The following is a 20,597-nucleotide window of genomic DNA, read 5'->3' as shown; positions in this document are numbered from 1 at the left end:
TGAACAAGTTTCAAGTCTATTCAGGAAGGAAAAGTTAGGTCAAGATCAGATATTCGAACCAAATGTTCTGCAAGAAGGTGGTACTCATAGAACTTGCAGCAACTTCTGCTCACAAACCCTTCTCCAACACACGGGCTCCAGTAGCAACCAAAGAAGAGCATTCCTGACATATATGGTCTATTTCGTTCTCCACTTCCACTCCTCGTGCACTACACATTTGCTCAAATTTTACTTGAAAGTGTGACAAGGAACCAACCTCAATTTCAGACACTTAAGATGTCTTTTTTCCTGGCAGTAAAATATTAATAGACAGCTACGATTACATTTATTGGCACTATCTCACAGCATGTCCTATCAGATATATGAAAGGCAGCACGCAGTAGATAAGAGGAGATGGTAAGGCAAGTGCTGACAAAAGGCACGTATTTGTGTGAACAGGGACTAAGAAGTAACAATCTGTGGATGATTTCCATGTTACTAATACCTCAGTACAGTGTGTAAGAATACCCACCTTGTCCAGGAGCCAGCCAGACATTACAGATACTTTTCTGTTGACCTTCAGTGACTGTCACTCATTTCATTGACAATTCAAAATAAATTTAGCAGAGCACTGAAAGCGTTCAGTTAAACTCATGTGAACCTTGACATGACAATTATAGCAGCTTATGCCTTTCAGAAAGCTTGCAAGCTGCTTATCATATTTCATTTACACTATTCAGCTAAGAGCCTCTAATGGTTTGGCTTGGCAAAAGACACCCGAGTTCTTTTACTGAGCAGCTCCAAGGACAAGTCTTGATACTATTAGCAACATTTACTCTTGTTAGCAATAAATTTCAGCCTACTGTCAGAGGAAACATGCAAGGCTCCCTGCAGGCTGGAAAGAAAAAAAAACAGTAGTTACCCTCTGGACACTCTTGGCTTCCATGTCTTGTTTCTTCACTAACATTTTTAACAAGCATTTCCATAACTTCTCTGCTTTCAGCCCCTTGTGATCCCATCTGTTTGTAATCATCTATAAATGCACCAGGGAGCTGGAGAGCCTCTTCTTTTAGCTGAACAGAAGGCTCTAAATGAGTGTCAGAGCCTTTATCATTTTTTACTTCCTTCTGCTGGTGATCAGACTCCTTTGCAGACTGGTCTTCTTGTGACTCCTCTGGCTTCTGCTCAGGGTCCAGATTTAGGCTTGATGCTTCAGTTACAGCATCATCATTATCATCCTCCTCGTCATCCTGACAGATGCTAGAAGCTACACTGCCCTTTGCCGACCTGAAGTTTGTTTCTAAAGCTTTATGGGTAAATTTCTCTTCATTTCTGGTTAAGTGGCTATGATTGTTTTCCAGTTCTAACATGGTTGTCATGCAGGAACACATTTCTGTAGCAGCTTTACTTTTTTGATCAACGGGTACAATTTCTTCAAGCTCAGTTATATCAGGCTCCATAATTAGATCATCTTCTCCCACTTCATCTACTGTCACTAATTCCTCCATGTTAGCAGGATACCAGGTCTCGCCTTCTATCTCACTTCCACTCTCCCAGTCTTGGTCCTGTCACAAAGATGTAAAAATATGAGAAGTCAGTGGGCTCTGAACATCAGTAACTAGGAAAAATTCCGATCTGGCCATGCCTAGCCCCTCTCATGTTTTAGTTTCAATGGATGACATGCCTCAATGCTATGATTTTAAACGTTATACACACATACAAGTAGTAATTTTACAATAATAATATGAATTTCACTTTTAGGAGCTTCTATAGCTGCCTTGGAAATTGCAGCCTCTCCAGTCTCCCACTCCTTGCTTTTTTATAAGCAGAAGAATAATGCACAGCCTGTCATACACCTTATTACATGACTGACTCTGCTACGTGATCCCCAAGGAAACCAACCTCTCCCTTTCCTCTGCTTCTGTTCCAGAGCAGCCAGAAATAGGAACCACAATGAGAACACACTGAACACCACTCTAGCCCCTGTGACTTTGACTTTTCTGGATTGAGTCCTTTAAATTCTTATGGTGACTGAGAAAAATGCAGCTACCCTCTGTAGCCATTTCCTTCCTCCTGCAAGAGCCCTCTGCCAGAGGCTATGTTGGTAGAGATTGGCCTAGACCTTAAGAAAAATCACTTTTACAGTTATACTCCAAGATTTATAATCTGATGTACTTCACATAGGAAATTATAGACATGTAAGATGCTCAGACTCTAGTACAGGTCTTAAGAAGTATCAGAATGTCCTTTTCATACATAGTTGGTGCAGTTTAGATTTCAGCTCTCGGAATCATTCTGAGCACATAATCTGTTAATAATCTGTATTCTCCTCCTGTTTGGCCATTTGCACATTTCCTTTCCTAGAATCCTAAAACAGCAAGAAAACTCTGGGAGTTGACACTGTTCTTGCCAGGAGATCAGTTTTCTACAGCAAGAGATATCAATAGCTTCCATATCTGATCATCAACCCATGACCCTACAGATATGAAGCTGGAGGAATTCCAAGGACATTGCTGCTCCCAACTGTGATGCTGCAGAAGGGTTGTTGTGAAGACACTATTTAATTAAAACCAGAAGCAATCAGAAGAGGCTACTATCTGTAGACCATCTAAGGCCAATGTTCTGAAAAGTTTTCATCATTAGTCCCCCCTCCCCCTTCTCCACTAACTGACTGCATCTCCTATTTTTGGGCACGGTTCACAAAGTTACATGGTTCACTCAGGCATACATTACAGTTGTCAGTGCCAAGGGCTATGCATGCAAAGCAATGTACATTGGCAAAGAGCAACTAAAAAAAGAGTTCTGGAGACTTCGGGAAAAGGTCAAGACAAGGCAGGTTAAATTAGACATCTCCCTTCTGCTGCCCCTCTATGCACCCTTCCAGAGGTCTTCAGTATTTCACTTGGGAGAATGCGCCACCAAACCTGGATCTTCACTTGTTTTATCATGGAAGCTGTACCAACAATGTGTCACCAACCTTCTCTTTTCTTGTGTTTTCCAGAGTCTCTCCAGATTCTCCTCCTTGTTTATCAGCTGAAGGTGAGCCCTTCTCTGGATCTTGCTCCTCTTTACCAGGCTAAAATAGATACAACATAAACACATATAGCAATACACAGTGGCACTCTATTATGTTTCTATTTTGGGTCTAGGGAAGCAAAGTCACTCCCAAGGTCACATTCTTTATTTCTAACATTTATGCGAGTCAACCAGACTGTGAGAAAATACCCAAGAACTGGATTCCATTGGAAAAGCTGCACAAATAAGAATGATGAAAAAGAAACCGAAACAAAACTGAAGACATGTAATTTATATCATAGAGATGATAGTTAGAAGAGAGCCTAGAAGACAAGTGGAGAAGAATGTGAATTCATTAAAATTTCCAGCCTCCAATCCCCTGCCCTTTACCCATGTTTGTTATTCTTGGCTCAGATATGGTAAAGAGACCAGTAGTGTTAAAAGTCTACAAAAAGACATTGACTGTTTTGTTTATTGATGCAGGATCAGATGAGACTGTGACTACTTACACTGCTGATAATTTGGAAGACCAAAGCCACAGTATTACCTGGCCCTTATTAAAAGAGGGGTGGAACATGAGTATGATGAGTTCAAAAGCATTCAAACCCATTTCTGTCCTTTCAAATACATTATTAGCAGTAGTCCCTGAGGGAGGTGTGCCTTTTACCAAGCCAGCTTAAAACAACTGGGAAATGTGCAGAGGGGTGTGCAACACTGATGATTCAGGAAGCTGCTTGACCTTTCTGTAAGTGAAAGAAATCTCCCAAGGAACCATCTATCACAGTAAAATATCAGCCACAGGAGAAAGATGACAAAAGGTGGTTACAGAAACACATTTCTATGGCATGAGATAGTGCTGCTGCCCATTACAGAGGCTAGCTGAGTTACAAATCCAGATATTTCCACCAACCTTGCCCCCAAACACGAACAACAAATGCAAAGGTCAACTAAAACCAGCCAAAGACAGCTCAAGCAGCACAAAGCCTTATGCTAGAGATGGACTCCTGGTCAGCAAGGCAGCCTCCTGCACTGTATCCCATTGTGGGGGGGAGACCACATAGCACTCAGGGGTTGGGGAAGGCAAAGTGGCCAGAAGCCAGTAATCATGATCCTGTAGGGAGGGAATATAATCATGGGCTGTACTGGGACAAATGCCGTATCCTGATCTGTCATTCCTGTCCATCCTTTCCTAGTGGAGAATCAAACCCCCAATCATCACCACTTCACTGACTGGGAGTATTTCTGCAGATATCCCATAATTTTACAGAGAAGCTGATTCAGTGGTTCTACCACGGGAAGACAATTCTCCTGCACACTGAAGTGAGCAGTGTGAATTATCCCTGCTGCAGATGACCTTGCATTCAATAGACACCAATTGCTCTACTGAGCTGACCAAAAGAAAATGTTCCCTACTGAAAGGCCAATCCCCATCTTATCAGTATAACAACCTATAGCAATAGCAGCATAATTACATACATTGTGCATCCCTGTAAAATTATTAGACAACTTAATTCCTAGATAACTTGATTCTTAGCACAGGCAGTGGACAAAGGTAACAATGCAAAGGCATCAGTCACGGGGGGTTTAGCACGGATTTGGAAGACAGAACAGCAAACCAATTGCCTCTGCACAGGCGACCCACATGCAAACAGTAGATGTTCATTTGGTTTTGTTTTCAGTTGTCTCTTCCCTTCCCCTCACTGTTTACCCAAAAGGTCTGCACATGGCAGTGAAAGATGATATCCAGGTACTTAACACCACAATGGAGTAACAGATTTGCACAGACCTGGGCAAAGACTTGGATGAGGTGACCTCCCATGATCTACTCTAGGAATATATTCCCTAACCCCGTCATGGCATAACATTGCATATTACCAGCACCACACCCCAAAACAACTAACCTAAAATACTTCAGAAAATACATTACATCAGCATTTTCCTATTTCTTACGTACAGTTTGGGATCTCTACCTTATTCTCAGGAGGTTTGGTTTCCTTCACATCACTGCCTTCAGCAACAGCATCTTCTTCTTGGTCTTTTTCAGCTTTCTTCACTCTATTCTTATCGCTTTGTTTCTGCCTGGAGCTCTCAGAGACCTTGTTATGCTTCTGTTCAGCCATCTCCTCCCTAGCAGTGTCCTCGCTGTAAGAATGCCTGTGTTCCCTGAACTTTGCCTCTTCTTTTCTCTTAGATCTCCCAGGAAACTCCTGCCTCTGAAATTTGTCACATTTTGACTTAGAGGCTTTTCGGTAATAGTCATCTTCCCTGCTCTTGTAGCCAGACAAAGGGTGGAGGGAGCCAGGAGAACCACTCCTTATATATTTTTCTCTGTGCCCTCTGCCTCCTTCAATCCGTTCATCCAAGTCAAATTTGTCTAGCTGTCGGGAATAATGTTTCCTCTCGTGTACCCACGTGTCAGTCCTGTCTCTCTTCTCGTCCCCATTCTCTCTCCATTCTCTGCTTTCTCTTTCCTCTTCCCGTCGAGAATATGGGGACTGATCCCACGACTCTCTTCCATTTCCCCAGTCGGTCCTGCTGGTCCCCATCGGGCTGCGGGGTGAACTGCAGGAAGTAAAGCTGGGAGTGTGGGATCGGGGCGACAAGGAACGGCTTATGGGGCTGCGAGAGCGGGGCCTCTCTGTGCCATACCTGCTGCAGAGGGAAAAGGAAGCTGTAACTGGCTGTAACAGTGGGCTGCTGAGGTCTTGTGTACTGAAAACCCTCTGGGACTACCCTGGTGCCAGCACACCTGAGACCCCAGGCCTGTTACAGACATGCACTGCACAGATTTGTCTAGAATGCACTCATTTGTTCTTAAAAACAAGGTATTTAACATTGAAACTGTATATATTAATGCCCTTACAATAACTCTAGCATTAACTAGAGTCTAGTTAGCCAGACAAAAATGAAAATGATAAATTATTTAAAATAGATGTTTTTAGGCTCTAATTCTTCTTCAGCTTTGCTGGGAGGTCCAGAAAGTACTAATGAAGCCAGACAGATCAGAAGTATACCAGCTACATCTCCTCCTCTCCAGTGTCAGTGCAGCTCCAGCCTTTATACTTTTTGCTATGGAGGGTGGAGAGGGGGATGGGTCCATTTGTGTGTTCTTCACGTGTCAGGCATATTTTCTGAGTCATCATCATCACCAGTAATGAGTTCATTTGTTTTCTTAACAAGTAAAGTTTTTCCATCTGAACTCACTACGTAGGTTCTGCACTTATATTGTACCCACTTACATTTTTACAGTGATTTGGAATGCAATCCAAAATAAGAAAGGCAATGAGATGCGTGAGGGAAGCACACAGACTATGCTCATTATACTTTACCTGTCTGCCTCACGCAGCAGGTCCCTCTCCCTCTGTGAGTGGATGTCCTGGATGATAGCAGCCACGTTCTTACCGGGTTTCTACATCAGACAAAGGCACTGTTAGCACACTGCACTGCTCTCCAAGCTGTTATACAAGATTTGCCCTTTAAGAAACAGCATGCACGCATCATTCCGTTACACTAATGAGAAATATTTGGTTTCAGTGTTCTGGTTATAGTCTTTTCTGCAACTGGTATCTCAATAGCACGATCAAAGCAGTAAAATGATACAAATGGAAAATCTGCTTGTAGCGCTGTCTGCTCATAATCGGCTTCTGGAAACTTGGCTTTGAAAAGCAGCTTGCACTTCCTTGATATACACTCTGCAGAATGTATAACTGGATATAAGATGACACAAATCAGACCCTTTTTCTAATACCTGAACTAAATAGATCAGCCTATTGTTTCCTACCCTAGGAAGGAGCTGCCTTAATTTCATACTACAATATGGCTCTATGTGTTTGGACATGGGAGTCACAGAAAAGCTAAGTAAGTGCAATAAAAATGTGTGCAAGAACTGTTGATTACTTGAGGTTCAAGATCACCTCCAAAAGATGCACAACTCCAGGCAGAGTGTGTGCAATCCATCAGCCACGTGGAGCATGCACAACTGAGCGATGTAACCATGCAGGAACTCAGAGCATTTCAGAGTGTTAAGTAATTCATGCATGTTCCCCTTTCATATCTCTGTACTTTTGTTCATTTGCTTGTTTTCAACAATGAGAAAGAGTTCTTGCTCATGAAGAGAAAACCAGTTCCATGATCTGAGAAACTGACAATGGAACTGCTGAAAATCTTCCTGAAATCCCACTCTCCTGAGTAAAGTAAGTCCAGCTCAGCCTTCATGTTAAGATCTGCAGCCTCCACCACCTTACTCTGCAGTGCCTCAGTACCACAGTGAGAAAGAATACCCTGGCTTACAGAGTAGCAATTCCTTCAAGTCTCCTCTTACTTGTCTTCCCTTAATGCTCATAAAATGCCTCTTAACTTGGAACACTACAAAGTTATTTTATAGAATTACTGTGCTATGTTGGGATAATACAAGGCTTTACAGCTCTTCACTGCTAGTTCCAGTCCAAATCTACATGCAAAAAGCTTATTCCTTTAGGATTACATACAGCAGAACAGAAGCTGCCACAAATATGCTCTCAAGAATACAGTTTTTTGGAGATCACTCAGATGTCCACATCAGAAGTGTCAGAGAAAAAGTTTACAGAAAGTCCAAAGAACAAATATTGATCTGTTCTGATTCTATGTCTGTGTGTGTGTGTGTGTATATATATATATATATATATATATATATATATATATATATATATGCCAAGAAAGAAAAACTAATCAGGATGATGCTTAGTCCTGCCATTGCTGCTCAGCACAGACTGTATTATGTCTTGAGTGTGCAAGCAGTGAAAAGCAGTGCACATACCGCACGTGATATCATGATGTAGAATATTGACAGCACAAAACCATGACACCTAGGCTCAATACTTGTCTTAAAGGATGGCACTCCCATATTTTTGCTGAAATGTGTTATCTTACACATTGATTTATGCCTTAGTTCAACCAAGCAGTGTGGCTGCTCAGTTCAACCTTAGTTCAACTAGCTTACTGGGGAAGAAGCTTGGAAGGGATATTTGAAGTAGTGCTACGAGAACCAGAGAACGGGATCTCATCTAAGAACTAAAACTAAGTATAAAAATTCATTAACATACATTTGTTAGTTTATCTTTCTTCATTTCTTTTCCCACAACATTAAAACATTAATTAGAAAACAGCAACCAGAAAGACTTTTAGATGTATTCTCATAGACAAGCTATGTTAACTCATGAATTCTTATCAGGAATCTGATCTTACCTTCAGCTGCAACTCCTTGTATCTTTTAGACATCCTAATAAGTAACTTGTCATCATTTATCATAGCGGGCTTTTCTTTGTAGTACTGCACCATGGCTTGTGCTGCTTCACTGTAAGCCATTTCCAGAAAGGCCTAGCACAGATGGGGAGAGCTTTAAAATCTACTATGTCATTACAAAACAAAGTATTAGAGAGAAATAAAGATTCTAAGGTGATTGCTCAGCCTCTATAAACTAAAAATAATGGTCACAGTCCAGCTACGAAAGCTGACATGCAGCTTTAGAAGCTGGTTAAAAAAACAAATAACTGGAATCCAATCTTTTCTGATATACAAAAAAACTACCTTTTCCTCACTGGGGCTTCTCCAGGAGAAGTAGAGTGTGAGCAACCAGAACAAAGCAAAGAACTAATGATAATAAAACAACAATATTACCTAGCATTTCTATTTGCATGAAAAATGTCACTTGATGTAACTATGGTTTAACTGTCCAAGGGAAAAAAGCCCTCAGCTGTGTATTGACTGCCTTTTGAAATGTTAACGTTGCTCACTGGCATGGATTATACTTCCTTCTGCACTGTCTGCTACGTGATTTTCCAGTCTACCATGCCTATCACCACTGGTAGACATAACCCTGAAGACAGAGCTCTGCTAGAGCGTGGTGCAGGTTAAAGGACTGCATGGGTACCATCTCGTTGAGCATGTCAGTGTGCCTTTATGCCTATTTACATCAATACTGGTGGCTCCAAAAGCACAGTACCTGATTAGTGGATTTCATGAGGATATAGTTGGTGACCTTCCCAAATGGAAGGCCCAGGTTAATGACATCGTTCTCCGTGCAGCTTCCCTCAGGGAGATTGCAGATGTGAACAACTCGACCCGATGTAGATTTCCTCTGGGGAAACTGGAAAAAAAGCCCAACTGAAAACCATGTTTTTATCTTATATATTCCAACCACTAGAATAGATCTTATATTTCTGCCAAAGAAAAAAGACCTGAAAGGATCTGTTCTACATACCTGTTTTTAAGGACAAATATTAAAACCATCCTGATTATAACATTTTCTTTCCCATTCATATCTACAACTGAACTGTGGCTTGCAGTGGAGTCTCCATCCCTGGATTACTGGGAGAGGATTACTAGGAGAGATGCTCTAGTTCAAATGGGAATGGTGATATGGCTGCAGAAGGTAACTTGCCACATTCAATCTAAGAGAGTAAGGGACTTCAGGCCCCTGGCATGTTCCAGTAGAGGGCTGGGAGCCCAGCACAAGAGAGAGTTTGGAGACCCCTCAGTGCTCAGAGGTGTCTCTGCAATGGGGAGGTCTCAGTCACGCCAATAAGCTCACTGCAGGTCTGGTATCTGTCTGGTACACCAGCCAGCTCCAAGGCTCTTCTGCCAAGTCACGCAGTCTTCACTCTGTCCTTCTGCATCTGCCTGTCCCACTGATGGCTCTGCGCCTTCCCCACACATAAGGGCATCACACATTACTGAGTAAAACACCCTTCACAATTACTTTGCCAGCAATGCACACACACACAAATAAAGAAGAGTATTTTCAAGCAGATGTTCACTGCAATCCCTGCTGGATTTATGAATGTTAAAAAACAGTTTAAAAGACTACAGAGGTGTTCAGGATAGCAGGGATTGAATTCAAACCCTCCTTATGCTTTCATGGAACAGATCAGGCTGGTGGTAAAAACAACAGTGTTCATTAATGCTGCAAGAGGACTCAGCTGTACCTGAGGTTGGAACACCTGCTGCTTTCCTCTCTCTTTGCAATACCACATAGTCAGAGACACATTTCTATTGAGAGCATGCTGACCACAGGGGCACACAGAGAGGCAGAGGTCCCCAACTGAACTGGGACAGGCATATTCTGTTGGTGCAGCAGTCACTTCCCAAAGGTGGAAACCTATTCTGGGTTGCTGGGGCAGCTCCCAAAGAGCTGCCCATCTCCCTGATGTGTAAAGCAGTCTCTGCACTCCTCATGCAAAGAGACATCAGTGTATACTGAGAGAGAAATATAATTTACCTCAGTGAATGACATGCAAGCCTTGCTCACACAGGATTAAGTCTTCCCAGAATACTTCCCCGTTTATGACTTCCGCTGTTAGGGCTTTATTGAAGAAGTAATTCTACCTTCAGTTAAAATTGTGCCATTCAAGGGAAGATGCAAATCACGTAATGTCATGGGATCAAATTCACCAGAGCCATCACAAATGTTTGGCTTGTCAGCAAGTTCACAAGTTACAGAGCTAATGTTATCTTATTTGCACCTTCATCCTATTACCTTCCTTCCCGACTTTATCACTTAACTGCTGGTGTGTTTTTGCTGCAGTACGAGCCTGCCTCATACAGCAGTCGGCTATTTAGCTCACAGAGAACATCCAGGTGCATAAGGCAAATCAAACAAGTGCCACAGTCCAAAAGAAGGTGTTTTCTCTAGCACAAACATAACAAAAACCTGACCCTGAAGAAAGATGAGAGAAACTCAGCTCCACCTGAATAGAAAAGCAGTGATGGCTGACTGCATCTGGCAAGGCAGCAAGTAGCACACAACCTACAGCTGGCAGGAAGAAAGGAAACCTTCCTGACAGCACAAGAACACCTCATGTAACCTGGCACCTTCCGTTTGTTTTGTCAGATCTGTTAAGAGATGGTGTGTTAAGCATATATAGGACTAGAAAGACAGCTGTTCCCTCCCTAGGCTCCAGGGCCCAGGCTCAGACATGAACTCAGCAGTACATTAAATCAGATGACTCTAAGACGTTACCACCTCCCCCAAATTGGCAATGGCTTGAATTGAAATGTCATGTCATAAATCTGCTATAATTCATGACTAAAAAGTGGTCGGACACTCATACTGAGATCAGATGAGCTGTACCAGACAATATTCTTGTCAGCTGATTGAAGTTAAATTGGATCCATTCACTAAATGAGCTGTAAAACACAGACAGAAAAGGAATATGCAAGTTCTATATACACACTCAGGAAGCGAAAGGAGTGGTGTGTCCAAATGTGATTTTCAGTAAGACTTCACGTTAACTTTCTTTGATGTCTACAGGGATCTACCAGCACAGTTGGACAACTACTAAAAAAAAAAAAAAGAGTTTGTTTGAAAAACTAAATGGTTGAATGAATTATTTGCTGCATCCATAACAGTGAAGGGCATCTCATGCAGTTTGCCATACCCTTTCATCAACCTAATTCGGATATATTTAATTGCGTCTTTTTTTCCTCCCCATTTCTGGGGATGTCTTACTTTTCAAATCCTTTATCCATTTCTTGAGCTTTTCATAACTGTAGAAAATAAGAAACCGACAGTCCCATCCCTCCACTGCCAGTGGCTTTCCATGCCTGAGTGCTCTATTTGCCTTTAGAAGAGGGACTGAGTTATTTGCAGACAGAGAGCATGTATCAAGCTCTCCCAGAAATCTGAACACTTTGTTTATGATTACATGCAGGGTCAAGTATAATCTCCCACTGCTCAGTTAAATGGCAGCAGCTTAGCTGAAAATGAATACTGCTGTGCAAAGGTGTAATAAATTATAAACCACCTGGGTTGCGGGGGGAATGACAGCTGGTAAACTCTAATTTAACACCTCTAATATAGCTCCCTGACCACCTCCCGAGCTTCTGAAGAAAAAGGGGATTTGTAGTGCCCAGGAAAGCCGAAGTTATTGGTTCTTTTATCTCTCTTAGCGCCGCAGGTCATTCAGAAGGACTTCTGCAGGCAGCTTAGATGATAAATAGTGACAGATTCTGAGGAGAAATGATACTGGTATTAGCAGTAATTTCATTTGTTGTGAGGTTGACAGACATGATGAAAAGGAACATTCCTCCACAGCCGCTGCGACTCCAACCTTTGACCTTGGAGGCAGCCATCACAAGCAGCTCTGCTCTTTGCTGCCCTGCACACGTGGTGTCTGTGACAGGCAGAAGCCAAAATCCCTTCCAACAACCCCTGTCATAGCAAAACCCCACAGAACAAAATTGATTGGATTACACAAATCTGTGTGATGTTTTTGTAAGCAATGCTGATGTGAAATGGAGCGGCACAGGGACACAGCTCAGCTTGTCCTTCCGGAGTGCCTGAGCTGACATCAGGATGTGTACATAAAAGCTAACAAGGTGAAAACTTGAACCCCCGGATTACTGCTGCTATTCTATGAACAACCTAACATTAGTCCTCGATGTTTCCAGCTCTAATAATAGCTTTCTTATATACGTTGAGCCTCAGTTTAACCATAACGCCTTTGTATTTTTATTCTGCATATGAATTGCAGTTTCCCTTCTTTTAAAACCATTTGCCTTCTCAGTTTAAAAGCTACCTTTAACATTAGAGTTATTTATTTATTTATTTGTGACACTTTTCTGACACTGATCGGGATGGCAATTCAAATGCATACTAGAGGAACACAACTGGGACCTGTCCTGATCACTGGGGGGATAATAAACTGAAACCACAGAAGGTTTATGTATACTGAAGTAAACTTGTTGAAAGGTTACCAGTGGAAGCAGGCGATATAAATAGTGCACTAAAACAAACTAAGAAAAAGCTAGTCCAGTATAATGAATCAAACTGGGACGCCCAAGCGAATAAGCATTAGTGGAGCTGCAGCCCCTGTCTTTCCACCACTGCTACCTAGGAGGAGGAACCCAGCAGAGAGAGATTGCTCCAGATATATAACTGAAGAGACGCAGGCCACTCACTGGGATCAATACTTAAGAGTAAGTAAAAATTAATCCAGATTTTCATTCCTAGCTGAAGCTGATTTTCCTGCTTCAAAATGGCTCAGAAAATGATGGGGGGGAAGCCATGGGATATACACAAAACAATCAGCCACCCTCTCAAAATCCCTCTAACAAGCAAACAATTTCAGCACTGAAAATAAATAAACAACAAACCAATAGATCTACATCTACATTTGTTTTGATCAAAAGCATAAAAGAGCTGCAGGTAAATTTAAATGACGGACTGAACAATCCCATCGTTGCCTAAAAGGAAGTCTTCAAATGACATGTTTTTAATTCCAGTAAGTAGAAGGGGTTCTGCAAGAACCTCTGCAAGGAAACCAAATTCATAAATACTCACTCTTACCCCTGATGGAAGAGAAGGAAACGTAGCACCTGGCTGGCCAAAGGATCTCGCTGACGTAGTGATAAAAGATGAGCCGACATTTGGTGGGTAATCTAAATAATGGATTACACAGTTTTGTGAAAACCTTGATTCATATTATTTCTTGACTCAGTAAGCAATGCCCCATTTACGTAACAATTCATTTCATCATTTCAACACCGCTGCTTCATTGTACTGTGGAAACAACTACTTGTTGGAAAGAAAAATAAATTCCTATTTTGAAAGGCAGTTTGTCTTTTATGTCTTTCTGCATGAGATGTCTAAAAGCTATTTTTCCCAGAAATCTGTGTCATACTTCATTGGAAATGCCCCCTTCTACCCACAGACTGAAACCCCCCTTTCATTAAAAATAGCTTTTAAATTATTGTACATGCAACCATTCACCTTCAATACTAGATGGATTGAAAACTGCTGCACTATTTGGTGATATATGCAACGTTCCATCTGATGAACTTAACACACACCGGATACCAGTGCTGGAAAAGAAAAAAACAACTTTAGGAGCATGCATAATGTGTCGTCAATATTAAAGCCTAATTATTAGGGTGTAAATTCCTGGTATAAAGCCATTGAAGTAAGGGATGCTCTATTAGAAATTCAGTTGGAAAAGCAACGCTGAAATAATACTTACTTATCTGAAAAAGCCATACATTTTTGGATGTGAAGAGTTCCCTTTACGTGCTGATCCCAGTCCTATGTTGAAACAAAGAGACGATGAGCACAGGAAAAATCCCAAGAAATTTGTGAAAGATTGCTTCTCTGTTTGGTTTACCTTATTCTAAAGCCAACACTGAGATGCTGAAGATCTGAGTGTGTGATACTGGAGCCAAGTGTACTTTTATCCAGAGCATTTATTGATTTGTTATTTGTAGACCCAGTTACCAATTACTTAACACACAGATAGCTTCCCTGTATTAGTTTTAAATTCTGCATTTTATTTCCATTAAATCAGGTCATTTATTTTGAAAAGCTGATCCTGAAAGGCTCTGAGCATGCTCAGCTCTGTCAGTGTCCATAACAAGGGTGCTCATTGCACATGGCAGCAAAGATAGCGATCATTCATTTCAGTAGATGAACACATTTGTAAGAGAAGTGCATTCTGCTATTTACATTTCTATGGACCAAATAAGGCAGTGTATTAAACATTAACAAACAGACCAGCCAAAGCTCACTGTAATTACAATTACACCACTCTTTTAAAATATTTAATGAAAAACATGCATGTACAGTGTGCCCTAGGTGGGGGTGAGTTCAGACCACTCCTGTAACTGCAGTAACCATAGGAAAGCCTCTTGCAAGCAGTTGCTCAAAGAATAAAAGGGAAACATGAAAGAGCAAATATATTCAAATCTCCCAAAGCCACAGGGCATGTATGTATCATGTGCTATTTCAGTTGCTGGCTACCTTCCTTTGTATACTCATGCTGTTGCAATATTTTTGTCAGGCCAGCACTGGCATGAAAACATGTGCCTTTACAGTGAAATGTTGGTCCGGCAATGTGATGGAAAAGGCCACAAGGACCTGTGGGACAGAGCTCTCCTAGAGGGCAGAACAAACCCAGGCAAGGCCCATGGACGGCAGAGGGGCTCAGTGCAACACATGTGGCTCTTTCCAGAACTGACCTATATACCATGATCTAGCAACACAGGTTCTCTGTACAACAGACAAGTTTCTTCTCAAGGTTGAGTTTGAATTTTGGGCTCTTTTGACAGTATGAATGTGGTCAAGACAGGCTGTTAGGACACACAGCAGATAAGATCTGGGAGCCTGGTCTGCACCCCTTATGCTGTGTAGTGTCTTACAGGGCAAAGCCACTGAGACAATGAGTCCTAATTCTTTTCTTTGAGTTACTGGAAAGTGGAGGACATCCCAAAAAAGCAATTATCAAAGTCATTTTATGGGAAAGTGCTATTTTGTTCAAGCAAGTTTGCACAAAGCTTCTATCAGGAAGGCTTTGGGATCAGAAACAGAGACATCCAAATGAAACTGCAGATGTGCAATTACAGTACTGTCTGGAGGAGGTGGGATCAGGTTCAAGCTCCTCCTCGCCCTGACTTACACCCATCAGAGATGGGAACGACACGTGCCTGGGTCTGGCATTTCTCAGGCCAGGACCACAGCCTCCCAGCTGCAGGCTGCTGCGCACACACATTGCTCTCCACATTTTCACAGTGCAGCGCGGAACAAAAACAAATCTTGAAACCTCAGCAGTTTCCACAGAACAGATTTACAGCACCCCAAGCCCTACAAAACTCTGTGTTTCAATGTGTGATAGGGGCAGAGCTGGCTGACAGACACGGCTATGCTAAGACAGGCAGACAGATAAATCACCTGACAGATGGACAGGAAAACCCCTCTGAACGCCACAGGTGCCCCTGGGTGCGTTAAAATCACTCACCTTCAGATCAAAGATCTTCTTGTCGCAGAGGGAGCAGACGTGGGGGAAGTGGAGGGGAGCCACGCCATGGAGGTCATTCAGCTCGTGGGGCTGCAGTGACCTCATGGGCAGGTCGGGAGTGCCGGTGCTCAGCTCCTCATTCTGCCTCAGCCGAGGGCTGCCGAAGCTCTGCTTGCTATTGTTGAGCCTGCCGAATGCTGGGGCAGCGGCTGTGCTAAACTTTGTGTCAGGTGTCGGTTCTTCGGGGTTGTACAGCTCGTTTCTTATTTCATACGGCTGCTGGCTTGCTGATGGCCACATGCTGTCACTGGGCAGGAGGTCAGACTTGTTTTGGCTGGAGAAATTCGGGATATTTTCCCACTGGTTGCCTGTACCTGTGCCATGTAAGATGGGGCTGGGATCTCCTTTTGGATGAGCACCGGTGTGTGGATCACCGGGGAAGGCTGGTGCTGCCCCATAGGTGTCTTTCTGGAACCCCGTTGAAGCGTCGTGCTTCAGCGTGCCGGCAGAACCAAAGGGCCCCTCATAGCAAGCCCCAACTGCTGAAGGGAAGCCGGACTGATCCCCATCCGAGGTATACGCCTGCGGGGCGGTGACATTTTGCTTGCTGTACTCATAAAAGCCCCCAGCGGCAGCAGCGGCAGAGGGGCCCACCTTGTTGAGTCCAACCACCACAGGCTGCTGGCTGGAAGTGGGAGCCATGACACCTCCAAAGGGACTCATGACGATGGCGTTGGGGGCCTGGGCCTGCACGGGTCCCAGGCTGCCCCCTGTGCTCTGTGCAGGAAAGGCAATGCCACCGGAGGAGAACCTCGTGCTAGTGATGCTAGGCCCTGGAGGAGGACCACCCGCAGCATGTCCCGGAGGAGCACCCATCACAGAGGGGTGCCTCAGCTGGTTGAAGAGCGGCTGGGACATGGCCACTTTGGAGAGCACCTGGTTGAGGACTGTGGCTGCAGCTGGGTTGCTGGTGACGGCGGTCTGAGCCAACTTCAGCCTGTGCAGTGTGAGCTGCGCCTGGAGCTGGGCCAGCTGCAGGCTGGCCGGAGAGGGGAGCAGGGGGCTCGGGGCACTGACGGAGAATGGGCTCTTCTCCAGGAGCTTGGCAGCGCTGCAAAGGATCAGGATCAGGTTAGCTGAATTCACTCAAATCTGACTGTGCTCACCTCCTGCTATAGCCCAGCATGAGACAAGCTGTCACTGTGTTAGATTTACCCTTCAAAACGCAGAGGGAATAAGGTGGTGATAATAAATGCAGTCATAATCCAACACCTTTGCTTAAAACTCAGCTTCTATACCATTTTCAATCAAAAAGTTATGAGGAAGACAAGTACATCAGAGACCTCTCTTGAAAATCCTCATTTAACCCCTCACTGACACTCTGTATCAGGCCTTCAGCTCCTTTTAAGTTTCCATAAAATTCATATCCATAAAGCAGACCAGGAGAAGAGGCAACACGAGCCCACCCAGAGCATCCCCAGATCTCTGTTTTTCCATTGTTTTATGCAAACTTTCCCCTTCCTGCTCAGGTGCATGTTGTGGTGTTGCCATTACATTTGGTGGGACCAGAACCACCACCTCCCACAGAGCAGGAGGAAGTGAAGAAAGGGACATCAGATGGGACTGTAAAACCAAGCTGGTAAGAACTTCACAACTGGAATGTAAGGCAAAATTTCTACAGCATAAGCTGCTGAAAATCAAGGTCTTTGCACTATCTAGAAATTAGAAGTGGATTGAGTGTTCCCCATTAAGTCTTACACATGGGGTAAATTCACACTAATTAAGCCTGCTTGAATTCCAGAACTAGGAATACAGGAGATGACACTGAGGTATATGGTCGTTGGAAAGCACCTTTGGGAGATCTCTGCTCACACCACCACCCCTGCTCTCACCATATACTGCCAACACAAAATTGGAAAGAAAAATATCACCCCACATGAGTTAAGTCTAACAAATCTATATAAGTGAGTGAAATGTTATAAAGGAACAAATCAGGCAATGCTTTTCCTGCCCGCCCCCCCTCTCCCCCCCATCCTTCTAGTTCCAGCATCACCAATGGCAGAGCCAGCTTGGAGCATGTGTACATACACCATCCCCTGGCCATGCTCTCTCTGCATGTCACGCTGGATTCTAGTAGCCATTTTCATGACCCCACCCGAATAATGTTAGCCATCACTTCTTCCACGCATAGGAGCCTCTGCTCATGGATGGCACAGCAACTCAACACATTACAGATGGCTGCTGGCCCTGAAAATGAGAGCAGACAGTGCTTGAGTAGAAGGGATGTGGTCCAAAGCTCAATTAATTTGTATTGTAAAACTGTATTTAGAGTTTCAATTTAGGCCTTTCAAAGCAGCAGGGGCTACACATCAACCGCCACGCAGCGCTCACTGTTAATAATCAGCCAATTTGCTCAACTGCATGGATGAAGTTGTAGCTAATGATAAATGTCTTGTCAGCATGCTACATTTGAAAACCACAAATTAGGAAAACATCTGCTTAAGTCCGAAGTATGACTAAGAGAAAATGAATGGGTTTCGTGTTTAACATTTCACTTCCACCAGCAACTGCGAGGCACATCTGTCTCCAAAACTACAAAATGCCGTTTGGATAAGTGCATCGTTATGTAATGACGAGACTCGCTGTCAGCACAAGCTGACACCACCATGCTCCTGCACTGAGGTGCCTTTTGTTTTCCTGTGCGACTTCCATCCCTCTCTCTGACTTGCATTTATATTAAGTTTTTCTATAAATCTGACCACAGATGAAAGTACAGCCAAAACAAGAGAGAGGCTGCAGGAATCCCATCCTGCAGGCTGCTGAGGGCACCCCAAGGCCACCGAGAAGCCCCATGGAGCACAAAGGGCTTAGCAAGCAGAGGATCCCACATCAGCACAGCACGCACACTGCTGTCACTGCCTGGGATCGCAGTGTGACCCCATACTGTGCCACCAGCATCTGCACCGCACGGGACTCGCAGCGCTCACAGCTACTGTTTAATTTTATAGCTGCTTGTAACTTCTGTACATTAAGCAAGCTGTAAAACTGTTTTTAAAGGTTTATAGAGCATGCAAATACGAACTACCCGGTGACCCTAAAATAAAAAGAGAATTTGTCAGACAGCATGTAATGCTTTCAGGCTCAGAAGCTGCAGAGGACTGCTGTTCCCAGCAGCTGTGCTACAAACCCATGGGGCAACCTGCTCATCCCTGCTCTGGTGGCTGCCTGCATGGGCATGGGTCCCTCCCTGTGAATCCAATGCTCCCTCAAGACCCCCAAATCCCCCAGACTCTCTGTACAGCTTATATTTTGTCCGACCCCAGCATGCACACAGTCACTGCCAGAGTACCCTGGCTTACAAGCTTCTGCCCCAACCCTAAAGGCCAGTGGTGGACAGGGGACTGTGAGGAGCTGCCTCACCTGGGAGAAAATCAGTGCTGAAAGGGGAAGCCACACACCTTCCCTCCCCCCCAGCCTCTCACAGAGGGATGGAGTTAGCAAGAAGGGTCATTCCCATGCACTCCTAGTTTTGGGAATGGCCCTGGCTTCAGCTGTCTGGTTTGCATTTCCAGATTTCAGGGTACTTCAGTTGCATGCTTTATCCTCCCGCAGCAGAAACAGAATATTTTAGCATCTAATCAAGCCAAAGAAGGAAGGGCATGGTTGTGGGGCAGTGGGAAAAGCAGATGTGCAGATGGGAGGTCAGGAAGACTGTTGTATACAGAACATCTCTTAGAGCAATGCCCAAACGTAAGGATTTCTGTTACATTATGAAATACAGTCTGTAAGAGGCGTGCAGGACTGCCACGCACAGCTTTTACAATTTCTTTCCCTCTTTGTGTTATACAATCATTGTATTTACACACTCGATAAACACCACTTGGCAAATCATCCCACTGTATTTTACCAACTCATCGAAAACTGCAAACCCAATGAGAAGATGGTGTTTGGTTTTGGCATTTCATGGGGCCAAAACACACAGCTCCCACCCCGGCTCATTCCCAGTTTACCGACATGCAGCCCCTGGCTGCTCAGGGTGGGGGCTGCTGCTAAACAAACCTCACTCTTCACTAAGCCTGCAGAGGCTAAAGTCAGTTCTATCCTCCTTGCACAACATTCCTCTTTGCAAGGCCAGCAATGTAAAAGGTTAACAGAAGTGGTTCTCTTCGTTAACTGAAAGCTGCATACCAGGCGAGTTCCTGCCCAGCTCTGGGAGCTCGGAGTTGAGGATGTGCATTGCCTGCTGCAATATTTGTAATGAAATTGCAAGCTCTGGCAAGGCCATATTGCTATAAATCAATTCTGTCCATCTGCTACCCTCATAATCCTTATTATGCTTTTAACATCCAAGAGTATGGAGCAGCACACAGGGTTGGAGGTAAAGCATCCAGACCGCTGGATTATTGGAGTAATCCTGTCTGTGAGAGCAATGAAAAGGCCGAGCCCAGAATGTATCGATCACAACAAACCGACTGGCCGGAGCATCATCCCAAGTGACAAAATTCAGGACTTTAAAGTGCTGCCTGGCTAGGAAATAAAGAAATAAAAAAACAAAAACAAAACTCACCAAACAAAACTACTGAAGTTGTGATCTCAGCGACTTCTTTAGGAACTATTTCTGTCCAGAAATACTTGAAGTGCAGAACAGGGATTCAATCTGAGGTCTTCCAAAACAGATTAAGTCACTGCTGTGAATCTTGGCACAGCTTCTAAGATTTTGTACCCCTTGCCCCACAACCTTTCTGCCTTTATGTACAGCTATACTGGCTGGTCAACAGCTCTGAAAGATAAATTTGTTATTATTTTCATTACAAAATGTTTCGAAATGTGCACTTTTCCCAA

The 20,597-nt window shown here is 43.7% G+C and overlaps 1 protein-coding gene across 6 annotated transcripts in view; it reads right to left on the bottom strand.

Annotated features, from left to right (window-relative positions):
• RBM20 (RNA binding motif protein 20) overlaps window positions 1–20,597 on the bottom strand; it is an 88,670-nt gene that overhangs the window by 7,998 nt on the left and 60,075 nt on the right. For 2 of the 6 annotated variants that reach the window (XM_072340065.1, XM_072340068.1), the window contains exons 2-11: window positions 15,756–16,866; window positions 13,989–14,050; window positions 13,742–13,833; window positions 13,313–13,410; window positions 8,975–9,118; window positions 8,218–8,349; window positions 6,324–6,403; window positions 4,965–5,646; window positions 2,957–3,055; window positions 902–1,544 (exon numbers count right to left, since the gene is read on the bottom strand). In XM_072340065.1, the coding sequence (XP_072196166.1) occupies window positions 902–1,544; window positions 2,957–3,055; window positions 4,965–5,646; window positions 6,324–6,403; window positions 8,218–8,349; window positions 8,975–9,118; window positions 13,313–13,410; window positions 13,742–13,833; window positions 13,989–14,050; window positions 15,756–16,866 (3,143 nt within the window). The remainder of the gene's footprint in view (window positions 1–901; window positions 1,545–2,956; window positions 3,056–4,964; window positions 5,647–6,323; window positions 6,404–8,217; window positions 8,350–8,974; window positions 9,119–13,312; window positions 13,411–13,741; window positions 13,834–13,988; window positions 14,051–15,755; window positions 16,867–20,597) is intronic. The other 4 variants (XM_072340067.1, XM_072340069.1, XM_072340066.1 and 1 more) reach the window with 3 other exon arrangements.

The sequence above is a fragment of the Excalfactoria chinensis genome, chromosome 6 (genome assembly GCF_039878825.1).
Source record: "Excalfactoria chinensis isolate bCotChi1 chromosome 6, bCotChi1.hap2, whole genome shotgun sequence".
Taxonomy (NCBI): Eukaryota; Metazoa; Chordata; class Aves; order Galliformes; family Phasianidae; genus Excalfactoria; species Excalfactoria chinensis.
This window is presented reverse-complemented; position numbering and strand designations above follow the sequence as displayed.